General features: G+C 47.5%; 1 protein-coding gene across 2 annotated transcripts in view; it reads right to left on the reverse strand.

Moving 5' to 3' along the window:
- ulk1b (unc-51 like autophagy activating kinase 1) overlaps positions 1–15,609 on the reverse strand; it is a 132,165-nt gene that overhangs the window by 48,482 nt on the left and 68,074 nt on the right. For both annotated transcript variants that reach the window (XM_073051953.1, XM_073051952.1), the window contains exons 9-16: positions 14,275–14,333; positions 13,639–13,721; positions 12,036–12,086; positions 10,629–10,717; positions 5,871–6,039; positions 4,929–4,989; positions 2,858–2,947; positions 1,240–1,365 (exon numbers count right to left, since the gene is read on the reverse strand). In XM_073051953.1, coding sequence (XP_072908054.1) covers positions 1,240–1,365; positions 2,858–2,947; positions 4,929–4,989; positions 5,871–6,039; positions 10,629–10,717; positions 12,036–12,086; positions 13,639–13,721; positions 14,275–14,333 — 728 coding nt within the window. The remainder of the gene's footprint in view (positions 1–1,239; positions 1,366–2,857; positions 2,948–4,928; positions 4,990–5,870; positions 6,040–10,628; positions 10,718–12,035; positions 12,087–13,638; positions 13,722–14,274; positions 14,334–15,609) is intronic.

Raw genomic sequence — 15,609 nt, forward strand, 5'->3', positions numbered from 1 at the left:
AAACAAAAACAAAATTATGAGGAACCAACATTTTCAAAAAAGTTGTTGTCCAGTGTAATTATCATTAAAATTGCCTTCACTTATTTGTAATACCTTCTTACAAGCTCTATCCCAATTTATACTGAGGACTAATGCATCGCCTTACAGTGCCAGTGATCAGTGTCTAGATATGGAACTAGAAAGTGCACCATAGATGTGTGGTGGAGAGTATATTGACTGGCTGTGAGCCTGGTATGGAAACACTAACGCCCTTGAATGGAAAATCCTACAAAAGATATTGGCTATGGCTCAGTTCGTCACAGGGAAAACCCTGTCCACCGTTGAGCACATCTATATGGAGCACTGTTGCAGAAAAGCAGCACCCATCATCAGGGACTTCCTCCATCTAGGTCATGTTCATTTCTCGCTGCTGCCATCATGAAGGGGGCACAGGAGCCCCAGAACCCACACCACCAGCTAAGGAACACTTATTACCCCTCAACCATCTGGCTCTTGAACCAAAATGGATAACGTCACTCAACTTCACTTGCCCATCACTGAAATGTTCCCACAACCTATGGACTCATTTGCCGGGATATTTCATCATATGTTCTCGATATTTATTGATTATTTATTTATTATTATTATTATTATTTCTGTCTTTTTGTATTTGCAAAGTTTGTTGTCTTTTGCACACTGATTGAACACCCAGCCCAGTTAGTGTGGTCTTTCATCCATTCTACTACAGTTATTATTCTACTATGGATTTGTTGAGGATGCTCACAAGAAAATGAATCTCAGGATTCTATATGATGACATATACGTACTTTGACAATACTTTTACTTGGAACTTTGAACTTTCAATTCTCGCCACTGTCTGTAAGGAGTTTGTACGTCCGCCCCGTGACCGTGTGGGTTTCCTCCCACAGACCGCAGATGTACAGGTTAAGTTTAGTAAGATTGTGGGCATGCTATGACGGAAACATGGAAACATGGTGACGCTTGCGGGCTGCCCCCAGTGCATGCTCCGACTGTGTTGGAAGTTGACACAAACGATGTGTTTCACGGTATGTTTTGATGTACATGCGAGAAATCAAGCTAATCTTTACAGACATCAGTGCCAATAAACCTGATTCTGATTCTACTATGTGGAATAAGGACAATGAATGGAAACGAGAATGATTTACGGAACGCTGCTTCTTGGGTGCAGGGTATGGTGGCAATTAGCTGTGGTCCGGCCATCTCCTGAGAATACCATACCTTGGCGGGAGACTGCGTTTCGGAGACTGGAGGTTCTGCTCGATTCGCTGGTAGTTGAGAACTTGGGTGGGCACGGGGATGGGAATCGTGGCTCCGTAGGTGGCAATCAACTCCTGGTTTGGCCGACTGAAAGACACAGCACAGTCATATCACACCGACAGTCATGATTCTATTCTGGTCCTAGACTCCCCCACTACAGGAAACATCCTCTCCACATCCACTCTATCTGTGCCCTCTGGTCCCAGACTCCCCCACTACAGGAAACATCCTCTCCACATCCACTCTATCTGTGTCCTCTGGTCCTAGACTCCCCCACTATAGGAAACATCCTCCCCACATCCACTCTATCTGTGTCCTCTGGTCCTAGACTCCCCCACTATAGGAAACATCCTCCCCACATCCACTCTATCTGTGTCTTCTGGTCACAGACTCCCCCACTATAGGAAACATCCTCTCCACATCCACTCTATCTGTGTCCTCTGGTCCTGGACTCCCCCACTATAGGAAACATCCCCTCCACATCCACTCTATCTGTGTCCTCTGGTCCTAGACTCCCCCACTACAGGAAACATCCTCTCCACATCCACTCTATCTGTGTCCTCTGGTCCTAGACTCCCCCACTATAGGAAACATCCCCTCCACGTCCACTCTATCAGTGTCCTCTGGTCCTAGACTCCCCCACTACAGGAAACATCCTCTCCACATCCACTCTATCTAGGACTTTCAGTATTCGATCAGTATCAATTAAAGCTTCACCCATTCTTCTAAACTCCAGCAAGAACAGGCACAGAGCCATTAGATGTTCCTCATACACTAACCCCTTCCTGCCTGGGATCGTTCCCATGAGCCTGCACACTCTTTAACTGTAAAGAGCACCTCTGACCTCTCTGACTTTTAGAAAGCTCCTCAGGCAGATTCGAACTCATTAAAAATCAGATCTTAGAGTCACAGGAAAGTACAGCACAGAAACAGGCCCTTCAACCCATCTAGTCCATGCTGACCCAATTAAACTGCTCTCATTGACCAGGACCATAGCCATCCCATCCATGTACCTATCCAAACTTCTTTTAAACATTGAAATCAAGCTCGCATGCACCACTTGCGCTGGCAGCTCATTCCACACTCTCACCACCCTCTGAGTGAAGAAGTTTCCCCTCATGTTCCACTTAAGCTTTTCACCTTTCACCCTTAACCCACGGACTCTAGTTGTAGTCACATTCACCCTCAGTGGAAAAAAGCCTGCTTGCATTTACCCTATCTATACCCCTCGTAATTTTGTATGCCTCTATCAAATCTCCTCTCACCTTCTACGTTCTAAAGAATAAAGTCCTAATCTATTCAATCTTTCCTTACAACTCAGGTCCTCCAATCCTGGCAACATACTTGTAAATTTTCTCTGTACTCTTTCAACCTTGTTTACATCTTTCCAGTAGGTAGGTGACCAAAACGGCACACAATACTCCAAATTAGGCCTCACCAACGTCTCATACAACTTCAACATAACATCCCATCTCCTGTACTTTGATTTATCAAGGCCAGTGTGCCAAAAGCTTTCTTCAGGGAACCATCAGAGGTTCAATGCAACAGCCAGTCTGGCTCAGGATCGCGCCCGGCTTACCCTGAGGGGCTTGGGGAACTGCTGCAGGATGCGGAGGGAGAGAGTGGCTCCCCGTGACTTCCCTGGCCAGCGGAAGTTAAGAGAGAGCCGCTGGAGGGAAAAAGGAAACAAGACAGATTAACCCTAGCATATACCAGACACAGCAAAATAGAATGACGATGGCATTCCAACCACTCAATTGACTGGACAACAAAGCTTTTGCCTACTGAATACCTCTGGGTGTATCCTATGAATTTTGGGCTGCTGATCATGAAAATCTCCACGAAATTTCCCTATCATGCCCCATTTTTTTTGAAATCGCCGATATTTGTTATTTCAATTCATAATTCAAGTCAGAATAACTGACACCAAGATTAAGGAAGGCAATTTTTGTTGGTCCACAAATCAATCAGGTCATCAATGCCAGGCAACTTGAAGAACTTCTAGTGGGACCGGAGAAAATCACATGGAAGGCATTCAAGGATGTTGTTGAACATTTTCTTGGCAACTACAGGACACCAGACTACGTGCAGGTAGTCGACAAATGCTTCAAGCACACAAAACCATGAAATGCAACATGTCACTAAAGATTAATTTTCTGCATTCCCATTTAGATTTCTTCCCCGCAATGACGAACACGGTGAAAGGTTTCACCGGGACACTGTGGTCACGGAGAAACGGTATCAGGGAAACTGGAATCCATCAATGCTGGCTGATTATTGTTGGACGCTGAAGTGAGAAGCCTCAGACACTGAGTACAAACGAAAATCATCAACAAAATGTTTTTACTTTAGTTGAACTATTGGAAAGTGTCAGCACCATTGTACAATCAAACACATTATATTCAATAAAAGTTAATTTCTTGTTTCTCCACACTCCTACGTGATAGAAGTAATCTGAAATTATATTTGTATTCAGCTTCCGGCGGTCTATCATAAACAAACAAAAATTCTGAGGAAGCAACACTTCCAAAAACAATTAATTGTCCAGTGAATGTGGGCTGGGGTTATGAAATTCAGGAGTATTATTACAACTGCATGAAGTGTCAGGGTGGAGATACGTCTCTACCAAAGGAGGTGTAAGGTGCTCGTTCCCTCTGTTAGACTGCTAGTCATCCTTGGAGAAGGTGTAGCTTAGCCCCTCCACCCCTGATCAGGGTCACAGGAAGCCATGGGAGCAGGTGGTGGACGGTCGTTTGAGCAGCCGGTGCAGATCACAAGTCCTAGTTATGTGACCACTGACACCAGGCAGACAATCTCTGAAGAGTATTGATAATGTCTGGGGTCACCCGTCTTGTAAAGACACTGTCCAGAAGATGGCAATGGCAAACCACTTCTGTAGAAGAATTTGCCAAGAACAATCATGGTCACGGAAAGACCGTGATCTCCCATGGCAGATGCCGATAGAATGATAAAGTATCTGAGTTCTGTGTGCAGTTTTGGTCCCCTTATGTAAGGATACATGCAATGGAGATAGTCGAACATGAATTCACTTGGCCAACTCTGGGATGATCGGGTTGTCCAAATGCAAGAGGCTAAATAAATATTCATTGGAGTTTCTTTGGACTCTTCACCTCACAATCTACTTTGTCATGGCCTTGGAACTTAATATCTACTCAACTGAACTCTCGTTCGCTCGTTATGTGTCACGTCGATGATATGGGTGATCATGGTCATGGTTGAGTAAGACGAGGTTGGCTGGGACAAAGCACAAGGTACCAGGAAATTTAGAGGAAGCTTGACAAAGATGCAAAGCAGCAGAGACAATTCGGTGAGCGATATCTTTAATAATAATCTGCAAAATGCAAGCCACAGGGAGCCACAAAACAAGACAGAACAGACACTTAGCACGACGAGGCAACAAGGTAACTGAAGACTAGGAGTAACTGTTTGAGGCTGGCTGGTTCAACGGGTGAACAAGGGCTGTGGGTTCAAATGGGCTGTAAGTAATGAGTTGGAAAGGAGTGGCAGGTGGTTCCTGTTAGCTGGGTGGATGCCTGCCCATGAAGTAATAGGAGCTGCAGGGTTAAACCCAGGCTCCGGCATTCCGGAGTTTCTGCCTGCCGTGCTGGAACGGTGTACGGAAGACCTACCTGCTGTAGTTAAGGCTGTCAATCACTGTCCGTCCTGTCAGGCTGTCAGTCAGCAGCTCACCTGAGGAAAGAGCTCAGCTTCAACTTCAGTTCAACTGTCATTCAATCAAACACGAAAACCCAAATGGAACAGCATTACTCTGTGGCCAAGGTGCAAAACACAACACCAACAGTCACACTCTTCTGCACCCTTTCCAAAGCCTCAGCGTCCTTCCTATAGCAGGACAACCAGAACTGGATGCAATACATACTGTCCTTGAAGAGCAGCCCCTGGTCCAGTGGCCTGACTCCTCTACCGGACAACAGCAGGTCCTGCTCCAGAGGCCTGACCTTTCAATCGGACAACAGCTCCTGGTCCACTGGCCCAGTCCTGCTATTGGATAACACATTTCTACAAATGCCCTAGGAGAGGCATGATGAGGACCTCACTCTAGATCAGGGGTTCCAAAACTGGGGTCCACAGACCCTTCAGTTAATGGTAGGGGTCCATAGCATAAAGATGGTTGGGAATCCCTGGGCTAGAACAAGGACGTCCCTTTCAAACAGTGAAGAGGAAGAATTTCATTAGCGAGAGGCTGGTGAATCTGTGGAATTCATTGCCATGGACGGCTGTGGAGGGCGGGTCACTGGGCATACTTAAAGCGTAGATTGATAGGTTTTTGATTAGTGTATGTGTCAAGGGTTACAGGAGAATGGGGTGGAAAGGGTTAATACATCATCCATGATGGAACGGTGGAGCAAACTCGTTGGATCGAAAGGATTAATTCTGCTCCTAGGACTTATGGTCTTACAGTAGAGAGAAGTGGAAGGGTGAGCGAGGGGAATCTGGAAACCAGGCCATCAGCAATGGAACAATTACTTCCGGGAATGAACGAGAGCCTCGGATTGGTGGAGAACCATTATTGACAGCTGTCGCCATGGCAACAGCGGGTGGGGACTTACCAGAGCAGTGCGTCGGACTGTTGTGGGGCACCAGGACAAAGTCGTCTATGTCGCAGGACGAGGCTTTGCTGCTGCTCCCAGCCGAGTCCCTGGAGGCCTGGAGGAAGCCTGGAATCTCCTGCGGGGGCGAGGCGAGGCTCTTCATTCGGAGGTGCACGTCCGTCAGAGACTGTTCACAGAGAAAGGCAACTCAGGTTAGGGAGCCGTACTGGTCTCGTGGTGCAGAGAGAGAGAGAGAGAGAGAGCACCCGCTGCCACAGAAATCCATTGAAAACAAGGAGTCGGAGAGGAGAATCAGAATCAGGTTTAATGTCACTGGCATTTGTTGTGAAATATGTTCTTTTGAAACAGCAGTATTTTGCAATGCTTAATAAAATTATAGATTACAAAACAAAAATATATATATATCGATTGCATCAAACTAAGTTGCACTGGACAACAGAGATTCTGCTTCCTGAATACCTTTGGGTATATCGTATGGATGTTGGGGTGCTGATCATGAAAATCACCATGAAATTTCCCTGTTTTTGAAATCACCTATATTTGTTATTTCAATTCATAATCTGTCAATGATGTAGTCATAAAGAAGGCAAGACAGTGGCTATACTTCATTAGGAGTACCCAGGACATCTTCAGGGAGTGGTGTCTCAGAACGGCAGCGTCCATTATTAATTACCTCCAGCACCCATGGCATGCCCTTTTCTCACTGTTACCATCAGGTAGGAGGTACAGAAGCCTGAAGGCACACACTCAGCGATTCAGGAACAGCTTCTTCCCCTCTGCCATCAGGGAGGAGGTACAGAAGCCTGAAGGCACACACTCAGTGGTTCAGGAACAGCTTCTTCCCCTCTGCCATCTGATTCTTATATGGACATTGAAGCTTTGGACTCTATATCACTTTTTTTTAATATACAGTATTTCACTTTTTGCACTTTTTAAAATCTATTCATTTACTAATTGATTTACTTGTTTATTTATTATTTTTATTTTATTTATTATTACTTTTTTCTCTGCTAGATTATGTGTTGCGTCGAACTGCTGCTGCTAAGTTAACAAATTTCACGTCACATGCTGTTGATAAAAAACCTGGTTCTGATGAAAATGTAAGTTGAAAAGTTTTCTATCTTGTCCAGGCACGCTTGGGCATACTGAGGCAGGGCAGACACTGCTTGGCAGGACAGGTTCTAGAAAGGCTATAAATCTCCATGAAGGATTTTAATATCGGAGACAAACTTTTCACAGAATAATTGATGCTGAGATTAAGGAAGGCGTTTTTGTTGGACAACAAATCAAACAGGTCATCAGTGACAGGGAATTCGAAGAGCTTCTAATAGGACCGGAGAAAATCACATGGAAGGCATTCAAGGATATTGCTGCAATTTTCCTTGGCAACTACAGAGCACCAAACTACGTACAGCTGGTTGACAACATGGTACAAACATACAAAACCATGGGGAGCAACATGACACTAGATTCATTTTCTCCATTCCCATTTAGACTTCAAGCTTCAAGCAGTTTATCGTAACCAAAAAAAAAAATTCTGATGAAACGCCTTCAAAAAATAGTTGCCCAGTGAAATTAGAGCAAATACAGTGTAAATTATGAGTCCCTGATGGTGGCAATGAGAAGAGTACATGTCCTGGGTGATGAGGTCCTCGGTGGCTGTGCTACCTGTTGGAGACATTGCCTCTTGAAGATGTCCCCAGTGCTGAGGAGGCCAGTGCACTCGATGAAGCTGGCTGACTTTACAGCTTTCTGCCGATTATTTTGGTCCAGGGCAGTGGCCCCTCCCCCTCCTCCCCCACCCCCTGTACCAGACAGTGATGCGAGGAAAGAGATATGAGGATCACATCGGGTGTGGGGTGAGGACACAGTGGTGACGTCACTGTAGATGGTCAACGTTGGGAGTGGAGAGAGGTCACAGTGATGACGTCACTGGAGATGGTCAACGTTGGGAGTGGGTGAGGACACAGTGATGATGTCATTGGAGATGGTCAACGTTGGGAGTGGAGAGAGGTCAGTGATGACGTCACTGTAGATGGTCAATGCCGGGTGTGGGGTGAGGACACAGTGGTGACATCACTGTAGATGGTCAACGTTGGGAGTGGAGAGAGGTCAGTGATGACGTCACTGTAGATGGTCAACGCTGGGTGTGGGGTGAGGACACAGTGGTGACATCACTGTAGATGGTCAACGTTGGGAGTGGGGTGAGGACACAGTGATGATGTCATTGGAGATGGTCAACATCGGGTGTGGGGTGAGGACACAGTGGTGACGTCACTGTAGATGGTCAACGTCGGGAGTGGGGTGAGGACACAGTGATGACGTCATTGGAGATGGTCAACGTTGGGAGTGGGGTGACGACACAGTGATGATGTCATTGGAGATGGTCAACGTTGGGAGTGGAGAGAGGTCAGTGATGACATCACTGTAGATGGTCAACGCCAGGTGTGGGGTGAGGACACAGTGGTGACATCACTGTAGATGGTCAACGTCGGGAGTGGGGTGAGGACACAGTGATGATGTCATTGGAGATGGTCAACGTTGGGAGTGGGGTGAGGACACAGTGATGATGTCATTGGAGATGGTCAACGTCGGGAGTGGGGTGAGGACACAGTGATGACGTCATTGGAGATGGTCAACGTTGGGAGTGGGGTGAGGACACAGTGATGATGTCATTGGAGATGGTCAACGTTGGGAGTGGAGAGAGGTCAGTGATGACATCACTGTAGATGGTCAACGCCAGGTGTGGGGTGAGGACACAGTGGTGACGTCACTGTAGATGGTCAACGTCGGGAGTGGGGTGAGGACACAGTGATGATGTCATTGGAGATGGTCAACTTTGGGAGTGGGGTGAGGACACAGTGATGACGTCATTGTAGATGGTCAACGTTGGGAGTGGGGTGAGGACACAGTGATGATGTCACTGGAGATGGTCAACGTTGGGTGTGGGGTGAGGACACAGTGGTGATGTCACTGTAGATGGTCAACGTTGGGAGTGGGGTGAGGACACAGTGATGATGTCATTGGAGATGGTCAACGTCGGGAGTGGGTGAGGACACAGTGATGATGTCACTGGAGATGGTCAACGTTGGGAGTGGGGCGAGGACACAGTGGTGATGTCACTGGTGAGGAGGAATTTCTTTGGCCAGAGAGTGGTTAATCTGTGGAATTTGTTGTCAAAGGCAGCTGTGGAGGCCAAGTCTGTGTGTACATTTTTAAGGCAGAGATTGATAGATCCTTGATTGGTCTTGATACGGGGAGAAGGCAGGAGACTGGGGCTGAGAGGGAAAGGGTCAGCCAAGATAAAATAGTGGACAGACTCAATGGGTGAAATGGTCAAATCCTGCTCCTATATCTTATGGTCTTCTGGCAACTCGATTCTGCTCCGTTCTCTGGAGAACAGAAAAAATGATGCGGTTTTGGGCAGGAAGGGGTAAAAAAGTCTTTTGGTTCCCAGTCCCGAGCTTCGTTGATGTTAACATCACCATCTCATTCACGATTCAGGCAGCGCCATGAGCAGTTGATAAAGATTATAGAGTCTAGGTTTATTCATCACATGGACATCGAAACGTAGCATTTGCAACAAGTCGAATCAGAAAGGATTCTTCACCAGCATAGCGTGCCCACAGCTTACTAACCCTAACCCGCCTTTGGAATGTGGGGGTAAAGCAGAGAAGCTGGGGAAACCCACGTGGTCATGAGGAGAACGTACGAGCTCCCTACCTTCAGCTGCGCGAACCGAACCCCAATTGCTGGTGCTGTGAAGCGAATGCGCTAACCACGACGCTTTTGTGCCGCCCTTCACTTCACAGTCTACCGCGACCCAGCCTTGCACCTTATTGTCTGTCTGCGCTGCACTTTCTCTGGAACTGTAACACTTCATTCTACACTCTGGTATTGTTTTACCTCGTCAATAGTCATCCAAGAGGACCGCAGCCTTGTTGCAGTTTGGAGGCTAGAGTGTCTCAATGACCCGGGGAGCTCTGCTGGCTGGAATTAGGGCCTTGTGTTTTGACTCTTGATAAGGTCACCAATGCCAAACAGGTCAAAGGGTAGAGGCCAGACTAAGAGTGGTCCACCGATCCTCCTGGTTTGGGGGTTCAGCTCAGGGCTAACAACCCTGACCGGTCAAACAAAACTGTTACAGAAGCAGCAATGAAGAATCCTTCATGAATGCGATGGTATTCCTGAGTTTCCACCCGGGACTTGTGCGACTGACAGTAATGAAAACTGAGAGGTCTTAATAATTAATTACGGGTTAGATGTATAATTATGTGAATAACACACGTTATCACGCTACCACATGATATATGCTTGCCTCGCTTAAAGTAAACAAGAAGTTCCCGGACTCTGGCATCTTCCTTTGAATTAGCTTGATGTTTTGAAGTACAACACGTAAGAGTTGGTATGTGTGACAGCACTTCCGGCATCAACACAGTAATCCTATTCCTAACTCATACTTCTTTGAGCTTTAGGAGGAAACCAGAACACCCAGAGGAAACCCATACAGTCATCGGGAGAATGTACAAACTCCTTACAGACAGCGGTGGGAATTAAACCCCAATTTGCTGCCAAATGTTGTGCTAGCTATTATATTACCGTGCCGAACCCCCGTCCCCCCCCCCGAATCGAGCAGAGTGGGGTTACACTCGGCTCGATTCGACCCCCAACCCAGTGATCCACCCACATGGTGGCAGAGAAGGAGGAACCCACCCCCTCCACCCTCCCCTGAGTTCGGAGGCCCCCTGTACTCACCGGAGGGGAGGCGAGGTGGGAGGTGGAGGAACTGCTGCAGGAGCTGTTGGAGGCCGAGCCTGTGTAGGCTGGCATTGGCACCGGGGCAGCTGGTAACAGAGGTGAAAGCAGAGGGTTAGTCATGGGAGCAATCACCCTCCACCTCCCAGAAACCATGCCCCTTAAACCACTCAAACACCCCCTGTGGAGGTCAGTGCAGCTGGACACAACTATGTGGGACCATGCTCTGTGCAAATTCCCAGAATTCCTTCAGAGAGGACATGACACATCGTTCATCCCCAACAACCCCCTCCCTCCTTCCCTCCAAGTGGATTGGGAAATGTCCCACACAAGCAGTCACAGCACAACATGAGGACAGTCCTCCGGACCGGACACTCTGCGTTACCATCGACAGCAGAGGAGGTCCCCTCTTTATGCAGGGGTCCTCCCCTGTACATTGGGGGCCTGGAGAGGAAGGTGTTTCATCAGGTTGTACCACACAACAGGTTTTTAACTCTGTCCACGGACACCCCATCCTCCTGTCCTTTCTGTGGCTGGGAGGGGTCAGTGTACCGTATCTACATGGGGGGGGGGGGGCCACAGATTGTGTATCTGAAGGGGATACTGCTCACGTCAGCCCCGCCTTCCTGAGCGGTGGGCATCCAGTAAGGAGAAGAGTGAGCAACTCAGAGGATGTCCTGGTCGGCCTGTTCCTGGGCCTGGCCAAGATGACTGTTCATGGAGTTGAGGGCACTGTCCGAGCAGACTGCCTGTGAGATTTGTTTATGCCTGGGTGTCCATGGAGAGGGAGGATGTGGTCACCATGGGTACAGTGAAGGATTTCCAGGAATAGTGAATTGAGTGTTTTAATAAAATCATATTTTAATTTGAATTTGTTCACAGTCTTGTAAATCCCTCCTCCAAGAGGACAACAACCTTGTCGTACGGTTTGGAGGCTTGCGTGCCTCACTGACCCGGAGAGCTATGCTGGCTGGAGTCAGGGCTTTATGCTTTGGCTCTTGGAAGGGTCACCATGCCAAACAGGTCAAAGGGTAGAGGTCAGACCAAGAGTGCTTCACCGGTCCTCCAGGTTCGGGGGTTCAGCTCAGGGCTAACAACCCTGACTGGCAAAACAAAACTGTTTCAGAAACAGCAGTGAATATTCCTTCTATATGGCCAAGGACAGCCAGAGATGGAGAACTTTCATTCCTGTCCTAGACACCAGTGGCATAATGGGCAATGAATTCATTTGTAAATTCCTGATGTTTGTATTTTGTGTGTGAATAAATTTTCACAGTGAGCCAGGAGAGAGAGAGCTGGATCCTGGCAGGAAGGCTGGAGGACCACAGTGCTGTGTACGGAACAGCCAAGAACCTGTCTGCTGGTCCATACTGAGGCACAGCGCCACAGCGTCTTTCACTCACTTACATTTCTTCATGGATGAGCTGACATCCAGGAAAGGGTGATGGAAGAAATCGTCTGCAAACGACAAGACACACTTATTAGTTATGAGGTGAGGTGTCTCCACACTGTGCACCAACCTTTGCCTGCTGACAGTTGGCATATTGGGCCAAGGCCCTATATCGGGACTTGAGAAGTCATAGAGCACTACAGCATAGAAACAGGCCTTTCAGCCCATCTAGTCCATGCCAACCTGTAACTCTGTACTGACTCATGGGGAAGGCTTCAGGAGTAAACCCCGAGGGAAAATTCTGGAGCTGGAATGCCTACGGCAGTCTTACATTGAGTTCAATGCTGACTGGGAACTCCAGCGACTTCGCTGGTGCTGAACTGTGTCGGTCTCTGCCACTCCTTTGGATTCATCAGCTGTGTGGAGAGGGGGAGCTCGCTACACGGGCAACAGCTAGCTCTCCATATCGTACTGCCCAGGCTTGTGTTTCAAAAGACAGATGGGATGTATCACCCATGGTCAACCCTGACCAATGGAGGGCCCACATTCCTCTCAATTCCTCCCCCCTAGATTCTCATTAACCCATGGGGGGGGGGGGGTCACAATTTATAGCAGATAATTTACCCACCAACGTGTACTTCTTTCAAATGTACAGTACTATGCTAAAGTCTAAGGCACATACAGTATACACAGCTAGGATGCCTAAGACTTTTGCACAGTACTGTAGTAATTTTATGTATTGCACTGTACTGCTGCCACAAAAAAACACAAATTTCATGATGTATGTGAGTGATGATAAACCTGATTCTGATCTGGGTCTCTATTGTGGACTGAGAGTGGGAAGGGGGCAGGGAGAGGGAAATCATGGTTGGGGAAAGGGGAAGGGAGAGGGGAGGGAGTGGAAAGCACCAGAGAGACATTCTGTAATGATCAATAAACCAATTGTTTGGAATCAAATGACCTTGTCTGGTATCTCAGGGCTGGGTGTGTCTGCACCCACTCCAGTCCCCGCCCCGGCACACCTTCTCTGCCACTTGTCCCACACCCCTCCCACCTCTCCATTCCCAACATCCTTTGTTCCTACCAGATTTACAAACTCGCTCTCCGCTTCATGGTGACAAATACAGGACTGAGCAAACGTCTTAGGCACACTAAGTATATATATATATATATGTGCCTGAGACTTTTGCACAGCACTGTAGGTATTTTACACAGAGAGTAGAGAGTGCTGGTGGTAGAGGCAGATACATCAGGGGTATTTAAGAGACACAGAAATCTGAATCAGGTTTACTATCACTGGCGTATATCAAGTTTGCTGTTTTGCAGCAGCAGTACATTGCAATACACAATAACTTTTAAAAACTATAAATTATAAGAAGAAATATATATATAAATTTAATTAAATCAGTAGTGCAAAAAGAACAAAGAATAAATAGTGAGGTGTTGATCATGGGTTTATTATCCATTCAGAGGTCTGATGGAGGGCTCTGTAGGAGGAAGGGATAGATTGAACTTAGAGTAGGTTAGAGGGTCAGCACAACATTGTGGGCTGAAGGGCCTGTTCTGTGCTGTAGTGTTCTACGTTCTGCGAACGGAGGAAGGGGTGAAGGGGCTACTCACTGAAGTCCATCCTCTCCTTGTAGTTGCGCAGGAGAAGTCCCAGCAGCAGGTGACGCAGGTGGCTCGAGGTCTCCCTCGGGATGCTGTTGGCAGGAATAACACAGACACCGTGAGCTTCCCCACATGACGGCAGCCCTGACCCCCAGCCCATAAAAACTCTGCAAGGATACGGACCCTGGCATACTACACTTCCATGTGTCATTACATGAATGAATGTTAATTAAATCCGTGTTTTGTTTTCCTTCCATCTTCAGTAACAATAGGGAAATGTGAATTAATTGGCAGAGTTCAATATTCGCCTAATTAGATCATGAATATTAATTCATATTAGAATACAGAACACGACAGCACAGTATAGGCCTGTCGGCATTTTAACCTAACCCATCTGTATGCAAGACAGACCAAGACAAGTTTACCGCTGTACCTCTGTATATGTAACAATAACAAACCAGTTCCAATTTCTGGCCACTCCCCTGCTCCACCCTGTCCCCTAGCACCATCACCCATGGGTGCTTATCCAACTTCCAAGGCCTTTGCTTCCTGGACCTTGTCCCTGCTCAGGCAGCAACACATGGACAGAGGCAAACCTGGACAGAAAACCCGCTGGACACATCTGGACAGTACCAATTGGCTTACTTTGGAACGAGGGCCTTATTTTTCTCGTAGAACAGGCGGAGATTCTGCGGACTGTTGGCCTGAAACAAAAAGAATGGGATGTTTTCAGTCAGTTCATCGTCAATCCAACTTGACCACAGCAGGCAATGGACAAAAACCCATCTGGTTCAAAGTTCAAATCACACCTATTTTTAAAGTATGTAAACATTACACAACCTTGTGATTTGTCTCCTTACAGGCAGCCACAAAGAAACCCAGAAGAACCCGTACAAACAACCAACATCCACTGTGCAGGTGTGGTGGTGGGGGAGAGGAGGGTAGGGAGAGAGGGAGAGGGAGAGGGAGAGAGAGAATAGTGCAAACAATAATAGTAAGCAAGTAGCATTTAGAATGGAAATTCATCCTCAGACACGGAGCCCAGAGCAGGCCCGAGGCTTCAGCCTCACAGCAGCACACAGCAGAAGTAATCGCTGTGGAGCTCAGAACAGCAAGAGCAGGCCCATGGCCTCAGTGCAGGGAAGAGCGGAGAAAGTGTCATGGAACAACAGCGAGCAGAACCAGTCCAACCCCTGCCTCTGGTCCCAACACCCAGCCTTTTCAATCAAACTGACCCAGTGTTTAAATCACACAAACATTGGGTCGTTCCTTGCTCTAAGACCTGGGCCCTGCTGCATCAAAGCGCTCTGGGCCTGGACCCCGCCGCCATGTTTTGGCCCATACCCGATGTTTCCAGATCGGTTCACTGATACCCATCGACGAGTCATAGACTGCGAAGCCATGGCTGCCTTCCTCACCTAGAATGCTGTTTTTAATCCAAGGCACTTTTGGAGGTCAGGAGTGAGGCACAAAACTTGTTGCTTCACGATCGTTTTGTTAATAGAACAAAGACAATTGAAAAACAGACAGTGATAGAAGTCCAGTGAGTGAAGAGGCAAATGATATCAGTAAAAGAAGATGGTGCCTCTGCACGGTCAGCTCTCTTTATACACACTGGTAAGAAAAATTCCATCCATACTTGCAGATAAAATTCAGCCAGTCAGATAACCGCTGTTCAAATAATTCAGCACCAGGGAAGATCCTCTGTATTCTCTGGCCGAGAAAGATCTCCGAGCACGGCCTACGCCTTCAGTGTCATTAAGCGGACATGGCCACAATCCTCATGAGGAAACATTGGAGATGGATTGAGCACGAGGTGAGAAGGGGGACCGTCCTCAAGACAGCACTTCATTGGATCCCTGAAGTGCAGAGGAAATGAGGGGGACAGCTTCACCAAGCGCCTACACTCCATCTGCCAGAAAAAGCAGGATCTCCCAGTGGCCACCCAATTCAATCCTGCTCCCCATCCCCATTCCGACG

Source organism: Hemitrygon akajei, chromosome 7 (assembly GCF_048418815.1).
Source record: "Hemitrygon akajei chromosome 7, sHemAka1.3, whole genome shotgun sequence".
Classification (NCBI taxonomy): domain Eukaryota; kingdom Metazoa; phylum Chordata; class Chondrichthyes; order Myliobatiformes; family Dasyatidae; genus Hemitrygon; species Hemitrygon akajei.